The 17,680-nt window shown below is 52.6% G+C and overlaps 6 protein-coding genes across 6 annotated transcripts; 2 read left to right on the forward strand and 4 right to left on the reverse strand.

Moving 5' to 3' along the window:
* Positions 1-169: 169 nt before the first annotated feature.
* Positions 170-4,892, reverse strand: N7498_003143 (putative glycogen debranching enzyme Gdb1; the record flags this gene model as incomplete). Its single annotated transcript, XM_058450205.1, has 4 exons — positions 170-238; positions 294-2,588; positions 2,638-4,609; positions 4,675-4,892. 4 exons carry the CDS (start codon positions 4,890-4,892, stop codon positions 170-172), a joined length of 4,554 nt encoding a protein of 1,517 aa, XP_058309667.1.
* A 406-nt stretch (positions 4,893-5,298) lies between these two features.
* Positions 5,299-6,805, reverse strand: N7498_003144 (glycerol-3-phosphate dehydrogenase family protein; the record flags this gene model as incomplete). The annotated part of the gene is made up of 4 exons (XM_058450206.1): positions 5,299-5,377; positions 5,445-5,496; positions 5,550-6,673; positions 6,744-6,805. 4 exons carry the CDS (start codon positions 6,803-6,805, stop codon positions 5,299-5,301), a joined length of 1,317 nt encoding a protein of 438 aa, XP_058309668.1.
* Positions 6,806-7,342: 537 nt separating this feature from the next.
* On the forward strand, positions 7,343-7,831 carry N7498_003145 (FAM207/SLX9 family protein; the record flags this gene model as incomplete). Its single annotated transcript, XM_058450207.1, has 1 exon — positions 7,343-7,831. One exon carries the CDS (start codon positions 7,343-7,345, stop codon positions 7,829-7,831), a length of 489 nt encoding a protein of 162 aa, XP_058309669.1.
* A 443-nt stretch (positions 7,832-8,274) lies between these two features.
* N7498_003146 (FAD-dependent oxidoreductase) lies at positions 8,275-10,128 on the reverse strand (the record flags this gene model as incomplete). The annotated part of the gene is made up of 2 exons (XM_058450208.1): positions 8,275-9,291; positions 9,343-10,128. The coding sequence occupies 2 exons, from the start codon at positions 10,126-10,128 to the stop codon at positions 8,275-8,277; spliced, it is 1,803 nt and encodes a 600-aa protein (XP_058309670.1).
* Positions 10,129-10,837: 709 nt separating this feature from the next.
* N7498_003147 (putative ATP-dependent Clp protease) lies at positions 10,838-12,739 on the forward strand (the record flags this gene model as incomplete). The annotated part of the gene is made up of 2 exons (XM_058450209.1): positions 10,838-11,282; positions 11,346-12,739. 2 exons carry the CDS (start codon positions 10,838-10,840, stop codon positions 12,737-12,739), a joined length of 1,839 nt encoding a protein of 612 aa, XP_058309671.1.
* Positions 12,740-13,192: 453 nt separating this feature from the next.
* N7498_003148 (uncharacterized protein) lies at positions 13,193-17,465 on the reverse strand (the record flags this gene model as incomplete). Its single annotated transcript, XM_058450210.1, has 4 exons — positions 13,193-13,775; positions 13,831-14,183; positions 14,244-15,293; positions 15,354-17,465. The coding sequence occupies 4 exons, from the start codon at positions 17,463-17,465 to the stop codon at positions 13,193-13,195; spliced, it is 4,098 nt and encodes a 1,365-aa protein (XP_058309672.1).
* Between the last annotated feature and the right edge of the window lie 215 nt (positions 17,466-17,680).

Below are 17,680 nucleotides of genomic sequence, written 5' to 3' on the forward strand. Positions count from 1 at the left end.
TTTTGGGATTGTTGATACCTGGAATGAAACGTATTTGTATATGTCGCATGTATTTTGATAAAAGCGGGCCAAATATAAGTCTTTTATGCTTGAGTCACATTATGCAAAAGGAAAAAGGAAGAGAACGCTCTCTTATGCCATGTTTGGGGATTCATCTTGAAAAGGAAATCTAAGAAAGCTTCGAGGCATCGTAGTATAGGTCGAGAAGACAGCCAGCAGACCAGGCTTGAGTGGGGGACTGGATATCTTCATGTTAGCACTAATCAAAAAAGTGGTATGGAGAAAACACATACCGAATCTCCGCAGTGTTCGCCGTTCTTGTTGGTCAACTCCGTCAATCCCTTCCAGGGACTTTCACGCAAGGCCTTCTTGCATCCATCCAGACGCCGAGTAACCTGCTGGAAGGACTCGATCCGCTCCTCGGGTGTCTTGCGGCGCTGAATGTCGAAGTGTAGCAAGGCACGGAGGTAGTACCCTCTTTGCCATACCCACTCTGGGCCCTGGTGGTAGTTGCGGCCCTTTGAAGTTGCGAAATCGGTAGAGTCTTCCGAGTTGTTGTAGTAAGGGCGGTAGTTGAGGTCCGTTGGGTCTAGGGTAGCCATGCCGACGGGGCCGACAATCGCGGAATCGGCGATCGAGAGAGCAGTGAGCGCCTTCTCGGGTGTGAAGAGGTCTGGCGCTACCGACATGGCAATCGGGAAGTTGGAACGGAGTTGATAGTCCTCGAAAGGCTTGCCAGACTTGTACAAGTCCTTGTAGATGCCACGGCGATTGACAACGTTGGCGTCCACGTCGTACTGGCCATCGTCCTTGGGATCGAGAGGCACAAAGTAACACCGTTCAAAGTTGTCCTTGATCTTGCCAGCCCATTCCTTGAAAGTGATAGATTTTCCATCGCCAATATCGACTCCGGCATGCGGGTAGGTCTTGGACTCGTGAAGCTTCACTACCCATGAAAGGGCGCTGTAGACGAGACCAGTGATCTCGATAGCGGCACCATCACGGGGTGTACCTGGGACACCCTTGTTCCCGGCCTTTGGGCTCTCTCCCATCTTGTCTTGCCAAGTACCACAGTTATCCTGGTTACCACCGAAAATGATTCCAGTGTCCCAGTCAACCTTGATGTCAATCCGGAAGCCTTCCGGCTTCATCTGGATGTCGAGGTCAGGACCCGCGTTATATTCACGGAACGACATGCCCTTGGCGTGTCTTTGGAATACCTCCTGGATGACTTCCAAGACAGTGGGAGATTGCGAATAAGCCCGAGGATCGTCGAATGGGAACCAAGTGTCATCGTATGGCAGGAATCTGCGAGGAACTTTCTCTTGCAAGATACTGATTCCATTAGGAACCATGTTGGTGTAGTCTTGGATGGCCTGCAAAAAGAACCAGACTGAGTCACGCGAGTTGTAACGAGGAAGTTTACCGCTGCTGAGGAGATTGGGAATCATGCCGTGTTTGAGCACACTTGCAAAAGCAAGAATATGCTCCTTGCATTCGTCGAATCTACCGGTGCAAAGGAAGAGACCACGAATGGAGATGAAGACATCACGGCCCCAACACCTTGCCCAGTCCACAGCAAAATGGGGCAAGCCTGCTGCGAGACTGGGAACATGCTTGGTGGGCCACAGTGATGCCGAGTTCACGTAGCCGGTCTGCTGAACGCTGACCATAGCCAACTGATGAATGAACTCTTGACCATGACGAACATTATCACTGAATTGGTGAATAGCTTGCTTCCAAGCAGCATTGTAAGCCACCTGCACAATGATTGCAAAGTACCGTGGAAGCAAAAAGTTAGGCAGGCCACGAACAGCATCGAACTTCTCACGCAACCATGCGGCCGGCTTGTGCAAAGCGGTAAATCCATCCTTCGTGGCTACCTTCTCCATGCGCCCGACAACGTAGTCCAGAGCCCATTGGCCATCACGGAGATGGTCGCAAAGTGGGTGGCCAAGCTGATTGTACTTGATTATGTCCTCGAGGACGCTCCACCAGCCCTGGAGACCAGCATAGACCAAGGGACCGCTTTTGGGAATGTCGTACACCCCATCCTGGCCGCCGCTCGAATCCTTTTCCTCAGCATCGCAGCGGTAGAGCACAAAATTCATGTCAATCAGACTGAGCCCAGAGAACGCTTCATCTGCTCCGCTAGAGAGGAAGTTATCCAATCCCTTTGCATGGTCGGCTCCAGGAATCCAGGTTTCGAAAAGAGCAATGGAACCGGGTACAAGGGTCTCAAGCACCGAGACAGTCACGTCCTTTCCATCTCCCTCAATCTTGGAAGCGTCAATATCGCGGGTTTTGCTAGGTAGACCTTTAAGTTGTTTATCGTCGGCGAGAACCTTGTCTTTGGCATCGTCGTTTGCATCAACCTCCAATATCCACGAGCCCAAGTGCTTGGCTTGGGTGCCAGTGATATGGGTAGGAGCCAGGACAGCACCGCTCTCGTTGCCCGGGAACGCAGTATGTGCAATAAGGAAGATACCCTTCCTGGTCTTGGGGTGAACGCGATGAACAGTGATATATTCTCCATCATGATGAATGTGAGTTTCATCGTAACCCTCAACACCCATCATCGTGTGAAGCTCATTCAACAGCTTTTTCACCCCCCCCAATACCATCTCCCGATCCAACCTCAAGGTTTTGTGATCCAGAAAAGGGAGAAGAGTACTGACGTTTCTCATGCACCAAATCAATGAGCTGAGGATAGATCTCGTCGTAGCCCATGACACTGCCAATGGCCGAAGCACACATCGCGACAAGAGCAGCATTCGGCAGGGTATCTCTGGCATCGCGCTTCTGAGCAGGGACTTCATTATCGTGGGTGCAGTCCATAAATAGTGCCTGAACTGGAGACGGGCGGATATGGGTAATTTCCTCATTTGCATCACCATTCTGGGCAGAGGCAATCGCGTGGCTACTACCAGCAGATGGCAAGCCCACATCAAAACTTCCAATGGGGCGACCACCATGGCGATGAACAAGACGGCTTAGCTCCGCGGTACTCCAAGCCTGCATGGCTTCCCGGATTAGAGCGCTGATGCCCAAGCGCTTGACGAAGACGTAATCAGCCTCCTCTGAGCCTGTGAAGAGCTCGGCAAAGACGGTCAAATTCGGTCGTACTTTGCGGGCCTCGTCCAGCAAGTATTCGGCAACAACAAGAGGCGTGGAGTGACAGTTATCGATGCGGAACCCGGAGAAATACTTCGCCATGAGGCGAGTATAGCGGGTCATGAAGTCCCAGAGGAACGGGCTGTCCTTTGGCGAGTTTCCGTATCGCAACTTCACGCAGTCACCCCAGACAATCACCTCACGGCGAAGATATGCTTTGGAGTCTGGTCCAGCATTATCCCGCATAGCATCAGCATTCCAGATCCAACCATTGTTCACTAAAGCAAGAGCCTTCGGACTGTGCTTCTTAGTTATGTCGTTGAGAGGCAGCCGAGTAAAGTATGACTCAATAAGGGGGCTATCCTTGTTAACTGGGCCCAGTTTGGGGCCGTGATCGTCAATGCGGAGATACTTGATTCGGTTGAAAAGCTGATCCATGATAACCGCCACATCTGCGTTAAATTCTTCATAGAAGGGCAGATTGACCTCATCAAGAAGCTTAGCCAAAGATCCTTCGGCTTCGGCCACATTCGAACTGCCTTGGTCATAATCGCCACAAAGCACCGTAAGTACGGCAGCACCGAATGCTGGGTCGACTGTTCGTCCAAATCTCCCCAAAATACGGTTCGAAGTAGGAATTCCGTGTTCACGAATGACCTTGGCTTGGTCTTTCACTGACGATTCTTTGAATTGCTTCAAAGCAGAACTCTCAATGGCAGCACGATCGGCCTTCTTGTTGGTCCAGGCGTCTAAAACACTTTTTGTGTCGGCCTTGGCATCTATGACATAGAATTCCCAAAGACGAATGCCGTCAATGACATCCTTTCGTAGAGTATTCATAACCTTGACCAGATGGTCAGCCGTGGGGAACTCCGTTGGCAAGCCAAGACCCTCAAGGTCATCGCCAAATTTCAGTAGCGCGGTATCTAGCTCTAGTGCCGCTTCCAGCCAAGGCGCAGTCTCCACACTGTACCCTGACTCCGGATGATCTTCCAACCATTTGCTGTTATTCGCGGTATGGTTCCACACAACATCAGTCAGAGTCAACAAGCCGTAGTCCTTCTCCATGCGTGAAACCAGCGATGCGACATCGGTTTCTCCATTGGGAAAGAAGGCAGGATCAAATGCTAGCTGGTCGAAAATACTGTACGGGGAATTGGACGACCCGCGCTGCATGAGGGGCGTAAAATGGACCATGTTGTAGTTTCGCTGGCTGATGCCATGAAGATGCTTATCCCAGTCAGTGGGATACTCTCCCATAAACTTGGAAATGACCGAGAAGATCGAGAGCGCATTGAGCGGGAGGTCCTTCCCCTGGAGTGTAAGCCTCGGCGACACATCTATGTAATGAACTGGAGACTGCGTAGGCTCCGGTGTAGGCACAGGCTCGACAGAGAACTCCGGCAGTGGGGAGAAAGTGGTGTAATAGGCAAAAGAGCCAGCACTGTTCACCAGGATATCGATCTGAATGTTCTGGTTGAAATTGGGCTGCAGTCTACTTCTTTTCAGCCTCGGTCCTTCCTCAACCCTCATGCGCTATACGGAAGAGAAGTAATATACCTGAACTCGCGGAAAGAATGGCGATCGAACGCCTTGCCCTCCTCGGGAATGTTCACCCAGAGACTTCCCTGCCGACAAATGGAGCTGGTGCCCTCTATGATGAACCGCAGCACATAGCCGGAATCTGTCGGAGGTGGCAAGTAAATGTACCCACCGGGCACATCTGGCGAGCCGTCATCCTTCAATGGAAGCAGGTAGACCTGGCGTGAGGGGGCCATGATCGTGTTGGGGAATTCGGAGAAAGTGGAGGGGAGGGGTCACGACGATCCACGAAGAAACCTGAGCTCAACCCAGCGTCTACTGGGGAGTTCTCAACGAGCGAATGGCCTAAAATGAGGCCTCTAGAGAATGTGGAAAAGGGAAAAAATCGAAAGAAGACGGGACAGCAGATTTCCCAGATTTTCCCCCCTCACCAGGACCGGGTGTCGGTGACATCATGGATGTGGTCGGAGGAACACCTTGGCAGGGCATTTTTAGCGCCGGGTCTAGACTTTTGTACTACGCGTGCTTTGACACATTCCCAACGTTGAAGCTGAAGAAAGTCTATCCGTAGTCCATTCGTATAAATGCATAGGTACAAGTCATAAATCTATCTACAAGCCAAGCCCAAAACCCCAAGTTCAATCAAAGTCGCGCAGAATACTGATCGCCATCGCCATTCCCAGAATCAGAAGTAGAAGTCGGAGCACGAGAAACCGGAGGGCTATGAAAGGAAAGACAATCTCGCAATTAATAACACAGACACGAAGGAAAAGGAACAGGTTTTTTACCGCTCAATGTAGGCCGGAATCTCCGCAACTTGCATGCTGCCTTGGAGGATCCCTATAAATGTACGTTAGCCATTGAATCTCGATGAACAGGCGGGTGATACTAACGGTAGACAGCGGTGAAAAGAGGGAACTGGTCCTCCATGCCCTGCTTCTTCAGGAACTTGTTGACCTCGTGGGCGGTCAGGGTGCCCTGGAGTGACTGGCCGTTCAGCTCGAGCTTCTCAATCTCCTCGATGGGCAGGTTGCGCTCGACGCTGTGCTTGGCGCTGCGGAAGTTGCGACCACCGCTGCAGCTGGTGATCAGGTCGGCCACACCGGCACTCTCCTCGGTGAAGGTGGCCTGGTTGATGGTGGCTCCGAAGAAGGTGTCTCCGAAGCGAACCATCTCCAACAAGCCGACGCGCATCACGGCAGCCTTGGCGTTGTCACCCCAGCCCATACCAACAACCCAGCCAGCGGCAAGGGCAACGATGTTCTTCAAAGCACCGCTGACGGAGGTACCGGCGACGTCGTGCACCACGCGGACGTGGAAGTAGGGGCGATGGAACAGAGACTTGAGAGTGACATGGTCGACGGGCGGATAGTCCGAGGGAAGTGCCTGCAGCTGCACCTTGGAGTACTGGCCGGTGGTGTCCTTGTGCTGGAACTGCACCAGCTCCACCTGGGAGGCCGAGGGCGAGCGCTGAGGGGTGGGCGCCTTGGAGTCCATGTGCGGGGGATCGTACGCGACGGTGGTCTCGGACCACTTCTCCTTGGCGACCTCGTTGGCGATGTTGGCACCGGACAAGGCACCGCAGTAGATACCCAGGGTCCTGCCGATGGTCTCGGAGAAGAGACTAATACCTTCCTCATTGACATCGACACCCTTGATGCAGGAGATACCGCGGGCGTAGGGCAGGATCTTGCCCTTGATCGACTCGCAGGTCTTGAGAATGAACTGGTGGGGAAGGTTGAAGACGAGAAGGGTGCAGTCCTTGACCGCGTCCTCCAGGGACGGGTTGGCGTGTAGGTTGGAGGGCAGCCGAATTCCTGGCAGGTACTTGACGTTCTCATTGGTATGGTTAATCACCTGTGTCAATTTCTGGGTGCCCTGAAGCCCAGAGCTGTAGTGCGGGGAGTCCTTGGTGATCTCGACGTTCTCCTCGAACACCCACATTTCCACCTTCTCCTCAAAGATGTCGGAGTTGCTGGCGGCATTTTCGGCGATGATTTTGGCGATGGCGGTGCCCCTACAAGGTACAAGGAATTGCAATCAGCCACGGACACAGCAAATGGGAGGGGGTGGGGGGAAGCGCTTACCAGTTACCGGAGCCGACCACCGCGATCTTGTGCTTGCGCTGATATGTACCGAGAGAACCCATGTTGGAGGATATAGATGAAGAGAATGATCTGCGCAGAGCAGGAACAGCGGATTTAAAGGGCGACGGGGGCAGTCGGGGGAGTTGGGGCTGGAACAGGGTTGGCGGCGACCGAGGCAGAAAAGCCGTGGTACAGCGTTCAGGAAAGCAGATCCGATAAAGGCGCGTTGGGGTTCGCATCCACATACGGGACACCGGGGCGGGCTTTTGTCCCAATGATCTCACTTGTTCGTCTGGTCGGCGGTGGACTCCAGTCCACACGAGGGTCCGTTCTGATGTCACAGAATTGGGTGTTCCTAATGGAGCAGAGGATTCCTCCGACAAAGTGGATCTGTCGATATCATACAAGAACGGTCACGTCACAGGGCGGCGAAGCGTTTTCGTGAAGATCTTGGGTGAACTCAAAGGGACAAGGGGCGACGGTGGATCCTCGGGACGCAAATTTGCTGGTCCCGAAGCCGATCCTCACATGTCTCCGATTTTGCCTGCTTTGCACCGGTTCTTTCTCGTCCTCAACTCCAAATTACCCACATTCTCACCATGAAGACCAAGTCTCCCGCTGCTGCCGCCGGGCGCTCGGGTTCCTTTGGAGATGACTTCCGTACCAGCAAGAAGGATAAGCGTCAGATCAAGCATGCGACCCTCATGTCCAAGATCGCCAAGAGCTCCAAATCTCAGAAGAAGCGCCGACCCTCGAAAAAATTGGTCGCCAACCTAGAATCCCTGGCCGATGCGCTGCCGGACGCTGCTGAAGAGTCGCATGATGCCGCCAGTCAAGCCAATGTCATCAAGCAGAAGACGCTGCGACACAAGCCCGGTGCCTTGAAGCGTCGGGAAAAGCTGGAGAAGGTGGAACGGGATCGGTTCGCACGGAACATGGCCCAGATGTCCGGTTTGCAGACTCAAGTGGCCGATAGAAATGCAGAGACCACCTCCGAATCGAACCCGACCGCGAATCGCTGGTCTGCACTGCGGAGTTTCATCTCGCAGACCATGGAGCAGCAGCCCGTCTTCAAGACCAACAAATGAGCACGCGACCACGATCAGACACAAAAAACTGCAACCTGACTTCGGCGGGTGACCACATGACGCCTGCAATCCATCGGCATACCGAGGAAGTTGATTTTATCAACGAGAATGGCGGGAGGAAGGCGCCATATCCAGATGATGCCGTATACACCAACCGAAGCCATTCGGGGCGCTTGATCCCGCGCAGTGAGCGACATACCCACGGCGAATCTCGGATATCCAGATATTCCAGCTCTTTCCGCATTTGTCGAGTCCTGATAATTCCTCGTCCGAGCTCTAGTCAACAACGTGAACAAGACTATTAAGACTGAACGGGCCTACTCTACATCGTTGGAACAAATATACATAGAGAATTTCTAATATGTTCAGCAAGATAAGATAAATACAAAAGGCAAAACTAAACCTACACGAATATCCCAAGATCTCAGCCCTTCGGTCCTATATCAGTGGCCAAGTGCCTTGCTGCGGCCCCCGGTAGTCATACACAGGCCCGCGTCATCCCAATCTTCGCTGCCAACGCCCTTGCGCGAGATGAACAGCCCGGCGGGGTCCCATTTCTGCTTGATGCTGTACAGACGGGGGTAGTGTTCGCCCCAGAACGATTGCTGGAACCCGTCCTCATAGGCATTAGCCTCATTCAAATAAGCGCCCATCCGGTCTTCGCCCTCGACAGACCGCAGAATCGGGATCTCGATCTCAGTCATGTTCTTGATGATTGCGGACTGCTGTGCGAGAGTTGCGTTGGCCTCCCAGTTCCTCGAGTAGACCATGTGAGTAACGGTCTTTCTCCAGGCTGGGTTGACGGCGCTATCTATCTTCTCCCCGTTGGCTGCTACAGCACCGCCGGCCACAACGTGGCCGAGAATTTGGTCATAGGGGTCCATCTTGATACTCTTCCAGGCGTCCGTTAGGCGATCTGCCCCATCCTTCGATGACAGGAGATCTTTCGAGAAGAGGCGCGAGCCGAGCATCAAGATGCTTCCCGTGCTGTCGGCATTCTCCCCGCTCAGGAGTAGGGTGAAGATGGTCGAGTTCATAGTAGGGAAGGGGAATGATATGTTCTGGACCTGAATTCCTTGGAGTTGCTGCAGCTTCAACTTTAGCGGTTGGTATAACTTGTCGATTTCGGCTGGGTCAGTTTTCCCAGGAAACATGAGAAGAGAGATAAAGACGGAAACACTAGTATTGGTGTTGAGAGGGAAGTTGGGCACAGTGAAGTAGTAGCCTGAGCCACCGGCGTCATTGAGAGACGGGAGAGCAGCATGGAATTCACTCCAAGCTTCCCAGAACTGGGGGGTCCCTTGAACGGCGGTGATGTTGAGGTTGTACACAAGAACCGGCACTTCGGGAAACGTGCGCACCGTGACACTGGTAACCACACCAAATGTTCCTCCACCGCCACCTCGCAGAGCCCAGAAGAGGTCAGAGTTTTGATACGCATTCGCATACACGAGGGTGCCCTAGACAGTGCATTAGCTTCATTCTGAGCGACAAGACATAGCTCTGCCTACGTCTGCGGTGACAACCTCAAACTCAAGGGCATTATCCGATCCAAGGCCTCCCCAGGCCCCAAATGGCGAATGCCCTCCGCCTTGAATATACCCTCCGGCTGCACCCACGGTATGCGAGGATCCACCGACAACTGTTCTATTTTGTTTGGCAGCCGCCGTGTACAGCTCAGGCAACTGTACACCAGCTGCGATGGTCATCGCGTGGCCCTCGCTTTTACCCTTGGGTGCTCCTCTCGGGACAAAGTCATCCACAATTTGGATATCCGTCATCCCGCGAGTCAAGATCTGCAGCGACTCCGGTGCCGTCGAGCGACCCAGGAAATCGTGACCTGTATTCTTTATGGCGAGACGAAGTTTATGGGTATTGGCGAACTTGACGGCTTGCTGGACCTGGAATACCGTCTGAACCTTGGCCGAGTACAGGGAAACCCGACCTTGACCGCACTTGGTTCCCCGGGGTGAGTCGATATAACAGGTCTGGTGATTTTCTGGCCAGGCTTCCCAATTCTCCCACTGGACAGCGCCTGGCTGAGCTGAGCGCCAAGCAGAATTGGACCAGAGCCCAATGACTGCTTTACATGCCTGGGGATTATATTCATCTCCATGGCATACTGATGCAACGGGCCGGACCGCTACCAGGTTGCCCTGGATGGTCTTATTCAAGGAGAGCCATTCCTCCTGCGAGGGCCAACAAGGTTCATCGGGTCTGCAGCGACAATGAGAAGTCTGGGAAGCTGCAGCAGCTCCCGCAGAAAGAAGAATAGGAAGGAAGAATGGCTTGACCATATTGGAAAGCAGCCAAATCTATTGTCACCAGCACTACGCGGTCCCAGGATTCCCAGCACCATATATAAACATTTTTGCCCGTGGCAGTGCTCCAGGTGTACCTAAAATAAAATCATAATAACACGAAGAGCCGCTTTGCTGCAGGTGGAGACCGCTCGCGCGATACGAGATTGTCAAGTATCATGACAAACCAACCTAAGGTAGTGCCGTATTCACAGTGAGTCTATCCGTACCGAGTCCAAACCGTTGGGACCTCGCGGTAACTGACCTAAATAGGAAGGCAGATCATCACGAACAATACAACACGAATGGGTAAAACAAATCTACCGTTTTCGACACTCTCATTTGCTCCCTACGAAGACCCTTTTACTAAAAGTTTATCACATTTGTACCTGGCCTAAAAAAGGATGGTTGGGATGAGTTTTGGTGGGTCGAATAGCGATCTCCTTTTTTAAAACTGACCGGATATTTTCCTAGCAACAATCTAACAGTAGACATATCTCACTTTAGCTGTGTGCTCAAGCTCAACAATGACGCTCCCCCGATCTACGTATATCACGCCATTCATCAGGCTCTCCACGGCCGTGGACAACCGAGATGACTCAGCCGATAAGATCACCTGCGGGGAAAGCTCCCTATCTGATTCAACCCTCTCTCATCTCATTAAATCTTAACACTCACTAGCCTACACCTCTGCAGTCCTCGGGCGATGCAGTGGCGGCCTGTCCAGCGTCGGCTCGCGCTTGCCTGGACGCATCACGAGGTTGTCCGGCCTGTCCGATGTCGGCCAACCCTATCCTCCATCAGCCGGCGTCAATTGTCTAGCTCCTCGTTCCATTTCCCGACCTTCTCACAATTTGACCGGTCAGACTTTACCAGTCAGCCGTACACATCTAGCTATGAGACTGGACTCCCGACCTCCGGACCTCTGGGGTCGACACCGGCATTTGGCGCCCCACGCATAACACCGAAGGTGCTGAAGCATTACCTCGACCAGTATGTGGTGGGACAGGATCGCGCGAAGAAGGTGTTGAGTGTGGCTGTCTACAACCATTACCAGAGGGTACAAGAAGTGCAAAGACGCGAGGAGGAGGCAGAAGAGCTTCTCATGAAGCGACAACGGAGGGAGGCGCTAGAAGGTCACCCCTTGGAAGGTATGTTTTCAGCCCATCCGTTTGTATTGAAATGGCATATCTGATTGGAACGGTATCGTTTAGATGAACTTTCTGGTCAGCAGCGCACAGTCGGTCTCCCGTCCACCACGAAGTCCCGCCAGGCCACTCTGTTGGACCAAGGCGAGCTGGTTGACACATCTCCTCTACAGTTGGACAAGTCCAACATTTTGCTACTTGGACCATCTGGTGTTGGTAAGACGCTCATGGCAAAGACACTGGCTCGTGTTCTGTCGGTGCCGTTCAGCATCTCGGATTGTACGCCTTTTACTCAGGCTGGCTACATCGGAGAGGATGCCGAGACCTGTGTTCACCGACTTCTGGCCGCTGCCAACTATGACGTTGAGCAGGCGGAGCGAGGTATTATTGTCCTTGATGAGGTCGACAAACTCGCGGCCGCCAAGGTCAGTCACGGGAAGGATGTCGGTGGTGAAGGAGTGCAGCAAGCGCTCCTGAAGATCATCGAGGGTACTACGATACAAGTGCAGGCCAAAAATGAAAAGAACCCACGGACTACCAGCCCTCCGAACTCCTATCCCTCCAACAGTCCGCTGGGAAACACACCATTCCAGCCCCACAACAACAACCCTGCTGCCAAGGGCGAAGTCTACAACGTGCGCACGGACAACATACTGTTCGTGTTCTCTGGCGCATTCGTCGGTCTGCAAAAAGTGGTCATGGACCGCATCTCGCGTGGCTCCATCGGATTTGGCCAACCAGTCCGTTCAGCTTCGAGCACAAGCGATATTCCCGGTGCCCCATATTCTTCGAACAACGAACCACTTCCCATCCTGCCAGGGTCTGAAGAAGAGGCATTATACAAGAAGCACCTCCCCTTCTTCACCTCCGTGTCTCCTGCCGCAGGCGGCGAGCCGACCTATTTCAACTCACTCGACCTTCTGACTCCAGCGGACCTGCAGAGCTATGGCTTCATTCCCGAGCTGATTGGCAGGATTCCCGTCACTGCCGCGCTCTCGACCCTAACTCAACCCTTACTGTTGCGCATTCTCACTGAACCCCGCAACTCCTTACTCGCCCAATACACGACCCTTTTCTCGCTGTCCGGCATCGAGCTCCGCTTCACCACGCCGGCGTTGCACAAAATCGCAGCTAATGCCTTCACAATGGGCACGGGGGCTCGTGCTCTGCGCACCGAGATGGAAACTATTCTAAGCGACGCGATGTTCGAAGCCCCCGGCTCCAGTGTCAAGTTCGTTCTTGTCACCCAGGCTGTGGCCGAGCGCAAGGAGAAGCCGATCTATCTTGCCCGTGGCCAAGGCGGAAAGTTCCACGCGATGATCTCTGCCGAGGAGAGCGAGTGGGAAGAAAAGACAAGGCGCGAAAAGAAGGGGAAGAAGAAAGACAAGGCCGACGGTGATAGCGAAGGCAATGAGCATGCATCGAACTTCCAGGAATACCGGAAGCGATCGATAGGCTAAGCTATTGCCAATGCAATGAATATTGCGCCCTGGTGGCGATCATGACATACCCGGTGTACATGGAAGTTCTTTTAGTCTTCTTCTCTTACGATTCCAGAACTTGTGTACCTTTTTAAAGTTCTCCTTTTTCATCAAATCGATCCACATTGAACAGCCCAAGCGCAGATTTTTTTAAGATCTAGAAGGACGTATCGATTGCGAAGAATGGTTGATCGTAAAGTCTTGATTGCTAGACAATGGCATTATGTCCAAATTGTATCGAAGAGGGGGATATCTCAAGTAAAAAACGAAACGGCATATCAAGAAAGGTAGGCTAAATGTTACACAGTGTGATTTTGATCGTAAGTGGGATACAGGAATGGAAGAGTAGCTGTCGAAAACAGCTCGAGGAGGGTGCGCGGAGGACCTAGTAACAGGTTGCAACGCTTGCTCTCGGCGAGTGATGAAACGGCTTCATTTGTAAGGGGCAGGGTAGTTTTGTCTACCCATTTCTTTCGGGGAGGAGGTGCCGTCGCCGGTATGACTGGTCCAAGGCGCTCGAGGAGTGCGTGGGTCAAAGGCCGGGGTTTTAGGCGTCATGGCTGGTAACAACCGGCCATTATCGGCATTTCCACCCTTTGGATTTTCACCCAAGGCCTTCGCAAGGAACAGGTCTTCCGGGATCCTGAAACTGTTGATGAAACTACTTGGGGAGTAGAGAACGACACGACCGTTGGACAGCCACCGGGTATGAAGAGCCCGATTTTTGGTGCTGGTGATCACCACGGTTTTCCGTATACAGGCCGCGTTCAAGAGTGTCCACGCCGTAAACATCTGGACAACATGGTCCGCGTTGCGCTCATCTTGCGAAATGTCCTTAGGGACTCCCATGCTTCCTCCTTCTCGAATCCAATTCTGGATGATTTCAGGCTCGAAGGAAATGATATTGTTGTTGACCATGTGTATCTTGCGTGGATTCAAGCTTTCGCTTTGGAAGACTGGGCGACGAGGGTCGATAGAATTTGCCTTTTGGATCCAGCCTATGATGAGGAGCAAGCTAAAAAGTGTTGAAATTAGAGCGGAGTGTTTCAAAAAAGTAATCACAAACATACAGCTGTTCGTCATCCTCACGTAGTTCAGGATCATCGAGTCGCCTGTCCAGGTATTGCATGATGCCAGGATGGAGCATCAACTTGTTCATTCTATATGAATGTGCCATCCCGTAGTAGAACCAGCAGATGAGCACCAACGCTCGCTTGAGATCGCTGAAAACATCCTCTGTAATCAAGAATGCGGTCCCGATAGGAAAGATAAGCTGAAAATGAGCGCCCTCATCGCAAAAGAATGGATCGGCCGTCTGGAGGGGCCTAGACAGTCTATAATTCCAGAAGATGTAACGACTTGACCAGAGAGGCTGCCGAAGCTCAGGCCTCAATTCATCGTAACACGTGAATGACTCATGGAACTTTGTCTCAAGTTAGCAATCTTCCTGTGGATGGAATTTTCGAGATGATAGTATACATACCATGATCACGCCGCGAGGACATTCGTTCAGAAATTTCTTCCAGTCGGAGAATATGTTGATCTGTGGAAATGTCTTGAGCCAAGCCTCCAGGAATTCACCATCTTTTCGAGCCTCGCCTTCTTGATTCGAACAAGAGTGTAGGTAAAAGTTTGGCGTTGGTGAAAGCACTTGACTTTGAGTACCCTCCGAAACAGTCGAAAGCTGTTCCAGCGTGATCTTGTAATTATCCCGGAAGATTCTTAACATCGTCTGGGTGGCCTCCTCCGGAGATGGTACCATGATGGAATCCGCAGCAGTCGAGGGAGTTGTTGTGACATGTTCCAGGGGATCTGTAATCAGATCCTCGAGCGATGTCATTTCAGAATCCCTTTCACCTCCCCGAATCTGCTCATCCTCGTCATGTGATCTGTTGATTCCCTCCTTCGGGGAACGGTCTTGTTCGGCAAGCCTGGGCTGAGTAGGAGATTGTGGCGTACTCTTCGAAATAGAACTTCGTCTTCTGAGGCGCGGGCCCGCGGATACTGAATCGGGCTGCTCTGTCATCCTCAATTCGGACGATTGAAGATCCCCAGACATTGTACTTTCCAGGACCCTGGTCAAAGTACGTTGCTCTGCAGATTTGGGAATTTCCAGAGTTTCAGCAGATCGATTTACCCCGGCACGATCTTTGGCATTTGGCAAATCTCCCAAGCTTTCATGTCTCGTGGGATCACCGTCTCGGAAATGCACATTCTTTGGGAAATCTCTTCGGCCTCTGCTTGATTCATCTCTGGGACTCGGTTCCACATGTAGAAATGAGGGTAAGGGTGGCCGTATTGCAAGAAAGGCAGGGACATTGGCAGGGACCCGATCGCTGTTGTAGTTCAATTCTTCCGTGAAAGACGTCGTCTGGCAAGAATACATGACCCATGTACTTCCCATCGATTTGGCAGGACGGTAAATGGCCGCAGAATTCCGCAGACGGAGGTATTCGGCCGTATGGAAAAGCTTAGAGTTTGTGTCGGGGAAGCCCTCCATCCAAGCATTACCACACCGGTCATTATAGGGCGTCTATAGAGTCGGAACAGAATCAGCAGCGAACAATATGACGGCGAATGGGGTCAATCAAACCTGATCACAGAGTCTGTCATATTGACTCTTGGTGCAGACCTGTTTGAACCACATATCGAAAGTATTTCCAGGCATCTTTGAAGCAAGGAGGTCTTGCTTTATCTTGTCGTTCATCCCGCATATCCTGAAAACACCAACAAAATCCCTTTCTGGACCGAAGTACACATGCGCAAGAACTTCTCCGAAATTCCAGAAATAACCGCTTTTAGTCTTCACACCTTCCCCTTCTTTGTAAGTACCAATAGGCATCTTTGCAATGTAGTCTTGTGCGGACAATTCAGCCTTGGTAGGAGGAAGGCGTGCTAGGATCGGAGGAAGCGTCCTTCGAGGCTGCCGTGGATGGAAATCGGCATGCAAAGAGGGAGACTGCGGGTAGGGCGTGCCACGCCTGTTCCTGTATGGACTTCTGCGCGAGGTATCAGGGGACCGAATCAAATCAGGGGGCGGCGAGCGGGAACGGGAACGGGACCACGATGCATTTCCATGGCGATAGGACATAGGATGTGCGTCAGAACGCCTGCGGGAATAATCATCGTCAGGAGAGGCGGATCGCTCCCTGGGGTAGATCGGTCGATAGCTCTCTCCTCCACTACGTGGGACCAGAACAACATCACGGATTAGAGAACTGGAAGGCATATGTGGCCTTTCTGCCTCAAGGGCCCCTGAATTTCCCACGCGAGGTCGTGCCACTGAAGTCGGCGACATGTCCGAGAACCTATCGGTGATTGCGTGCGGAAGAGAAAGCGGTGCTGCAGGGGTTGAACTTGATGTCGTAGTTGGCGGTTCCTTAGGCCTGTTCCCTGGGTCGGATAAGGGCTGAAATTCAGCTGAAGGCCGGAGCATGCTGAGTGTGGCAGAATCGGCGCCTTCCCCTCTTGCTCGATATTGCGATGGTTTCCTGAGCTCCAACTCGGTCACATTTGGTTCACGTTCGGCCCATCTTGAACGACGAGGCCGAGCTGTTTGGGTGGGCCTAGGCGCAACACCAAAAGAGGACGGAGCGGGCGCTGGCACAGATCGTGTCGGGGGAGGAGGAGCTGGTGCCGATGTCGGTTTTGATGGCAGGTGCGTCTGTTGCGCCTGCCGCTGCAGAGGCTTCTCGTGGTGTTGAGAACGCGGCTTCTCCTGGGTCTGCTTTTGCTGTCCAGGCTCTTGTTGACATGGTGGTTGCGGAGGCTGCTGTAGTTGCGGTGGCTGATGTCGCTCTAGGGGCTCGAGCTCGTGCTGCTCAGTTCCCTGTTGTTTCTCACTTTGAGACTGCCGGGCTCGTGGAGAATGTTGCTGCCCAAGTCCTTGCTCAAGCTCCTGCTGAAGTTGAAGCTCGTGCGTTTCGGCCTCTTCGTATTGAATGGTCGACTGTTCAGAGTGAGATGGAACGAAGAGCGCCGTGTCCCTGTGTTCGAGTGATCGCTTCTTCCTCGGGTTGTTAAGGGGCGGGGTTTTGACTTCGGAGACAAAGAGAGAAGAGCTATCCGATTTAGCCGAAGTGACAGAAGGGCTTCTTCTTGACGAAGTGCGTTCAGCCAGTGCGTCAACGGCGTCCTCGATGTCGAGATTGAGGCTAACCCCTCTCTCACCACTGGCGTCTTTTTCATCGAAATTCCCCTCCAAGCTCATGTCTTGTTCAGGAGATGAGCGTCGTGTTGCAGACGAATGAATTGCAGGATTAGAAGACCCTTCGTCGTCACCAAACAGGGTGGCAGCGAGGTTGGGATCGGGTCGATTGAGGCGCGCGACTTTCCTTCGAGCTCTCTGAGCCCTCTTGATTTTGCGCGTTCTCTGTCGGGCCTCTTTCTCTCTCGCGAGCCGATTTTGCTCCCTTTGCCATTGACGAACATTGAATGGAGATCGTAGGCCTTCTGAGATTTCCCATTTCGTCTGTTTCCAGTCTTTCATAGTGTCATCGAGATTATCAAAGCTTTCAGGGCCTTCCCATGTCGCACGATGATTGGGGTAGCCGGCCCATTTGACCAGATATTCCCCTCTCTCCTCGTTCTCGGCGAGAATGGCCTCCACTTCATACTCTTCCTGTGGTTCACTCTCGGCAGTTGAAACCAGAGAGTCGGGCTCAGACAGTTCCCCTGCATCTTCCATTGCTGTGTAGGAGGCCATAGTGACTGGTATGTGATGAGCCCGATGAATCACCAATGAGTTTGGTGTAGAAAAGATGTTTGATATTGCTACTGACGCAGGCACGGTCAGTTGTAGCTCTTGAATACGTAGGCTGCCGGTAGCTCATTGAAAGCCACCAGCTCAGATGAAGCTGGAGACATCAACAAGCTCCGCAGACAATGCGAACATGTATGGAGAGCTGAGTGCGCGTCACT

The sequence above is a fragment of the Penicillium cinerascens genome (assembly GCF_028974065.1).
Source record: "Penicillium cinerascens strain IBT 15544 chromosome Unknown contig_24_segment0_segment0, whole genome shotgun sequence".
In the NCBI taxonomy this organism is placed as follows: Eukaryota; Fungi; Ascomycota; class Eurotiomycetes; order Eurotiales; family Aspergillaceae; genus Penicillium; species Penicillium cinerascens.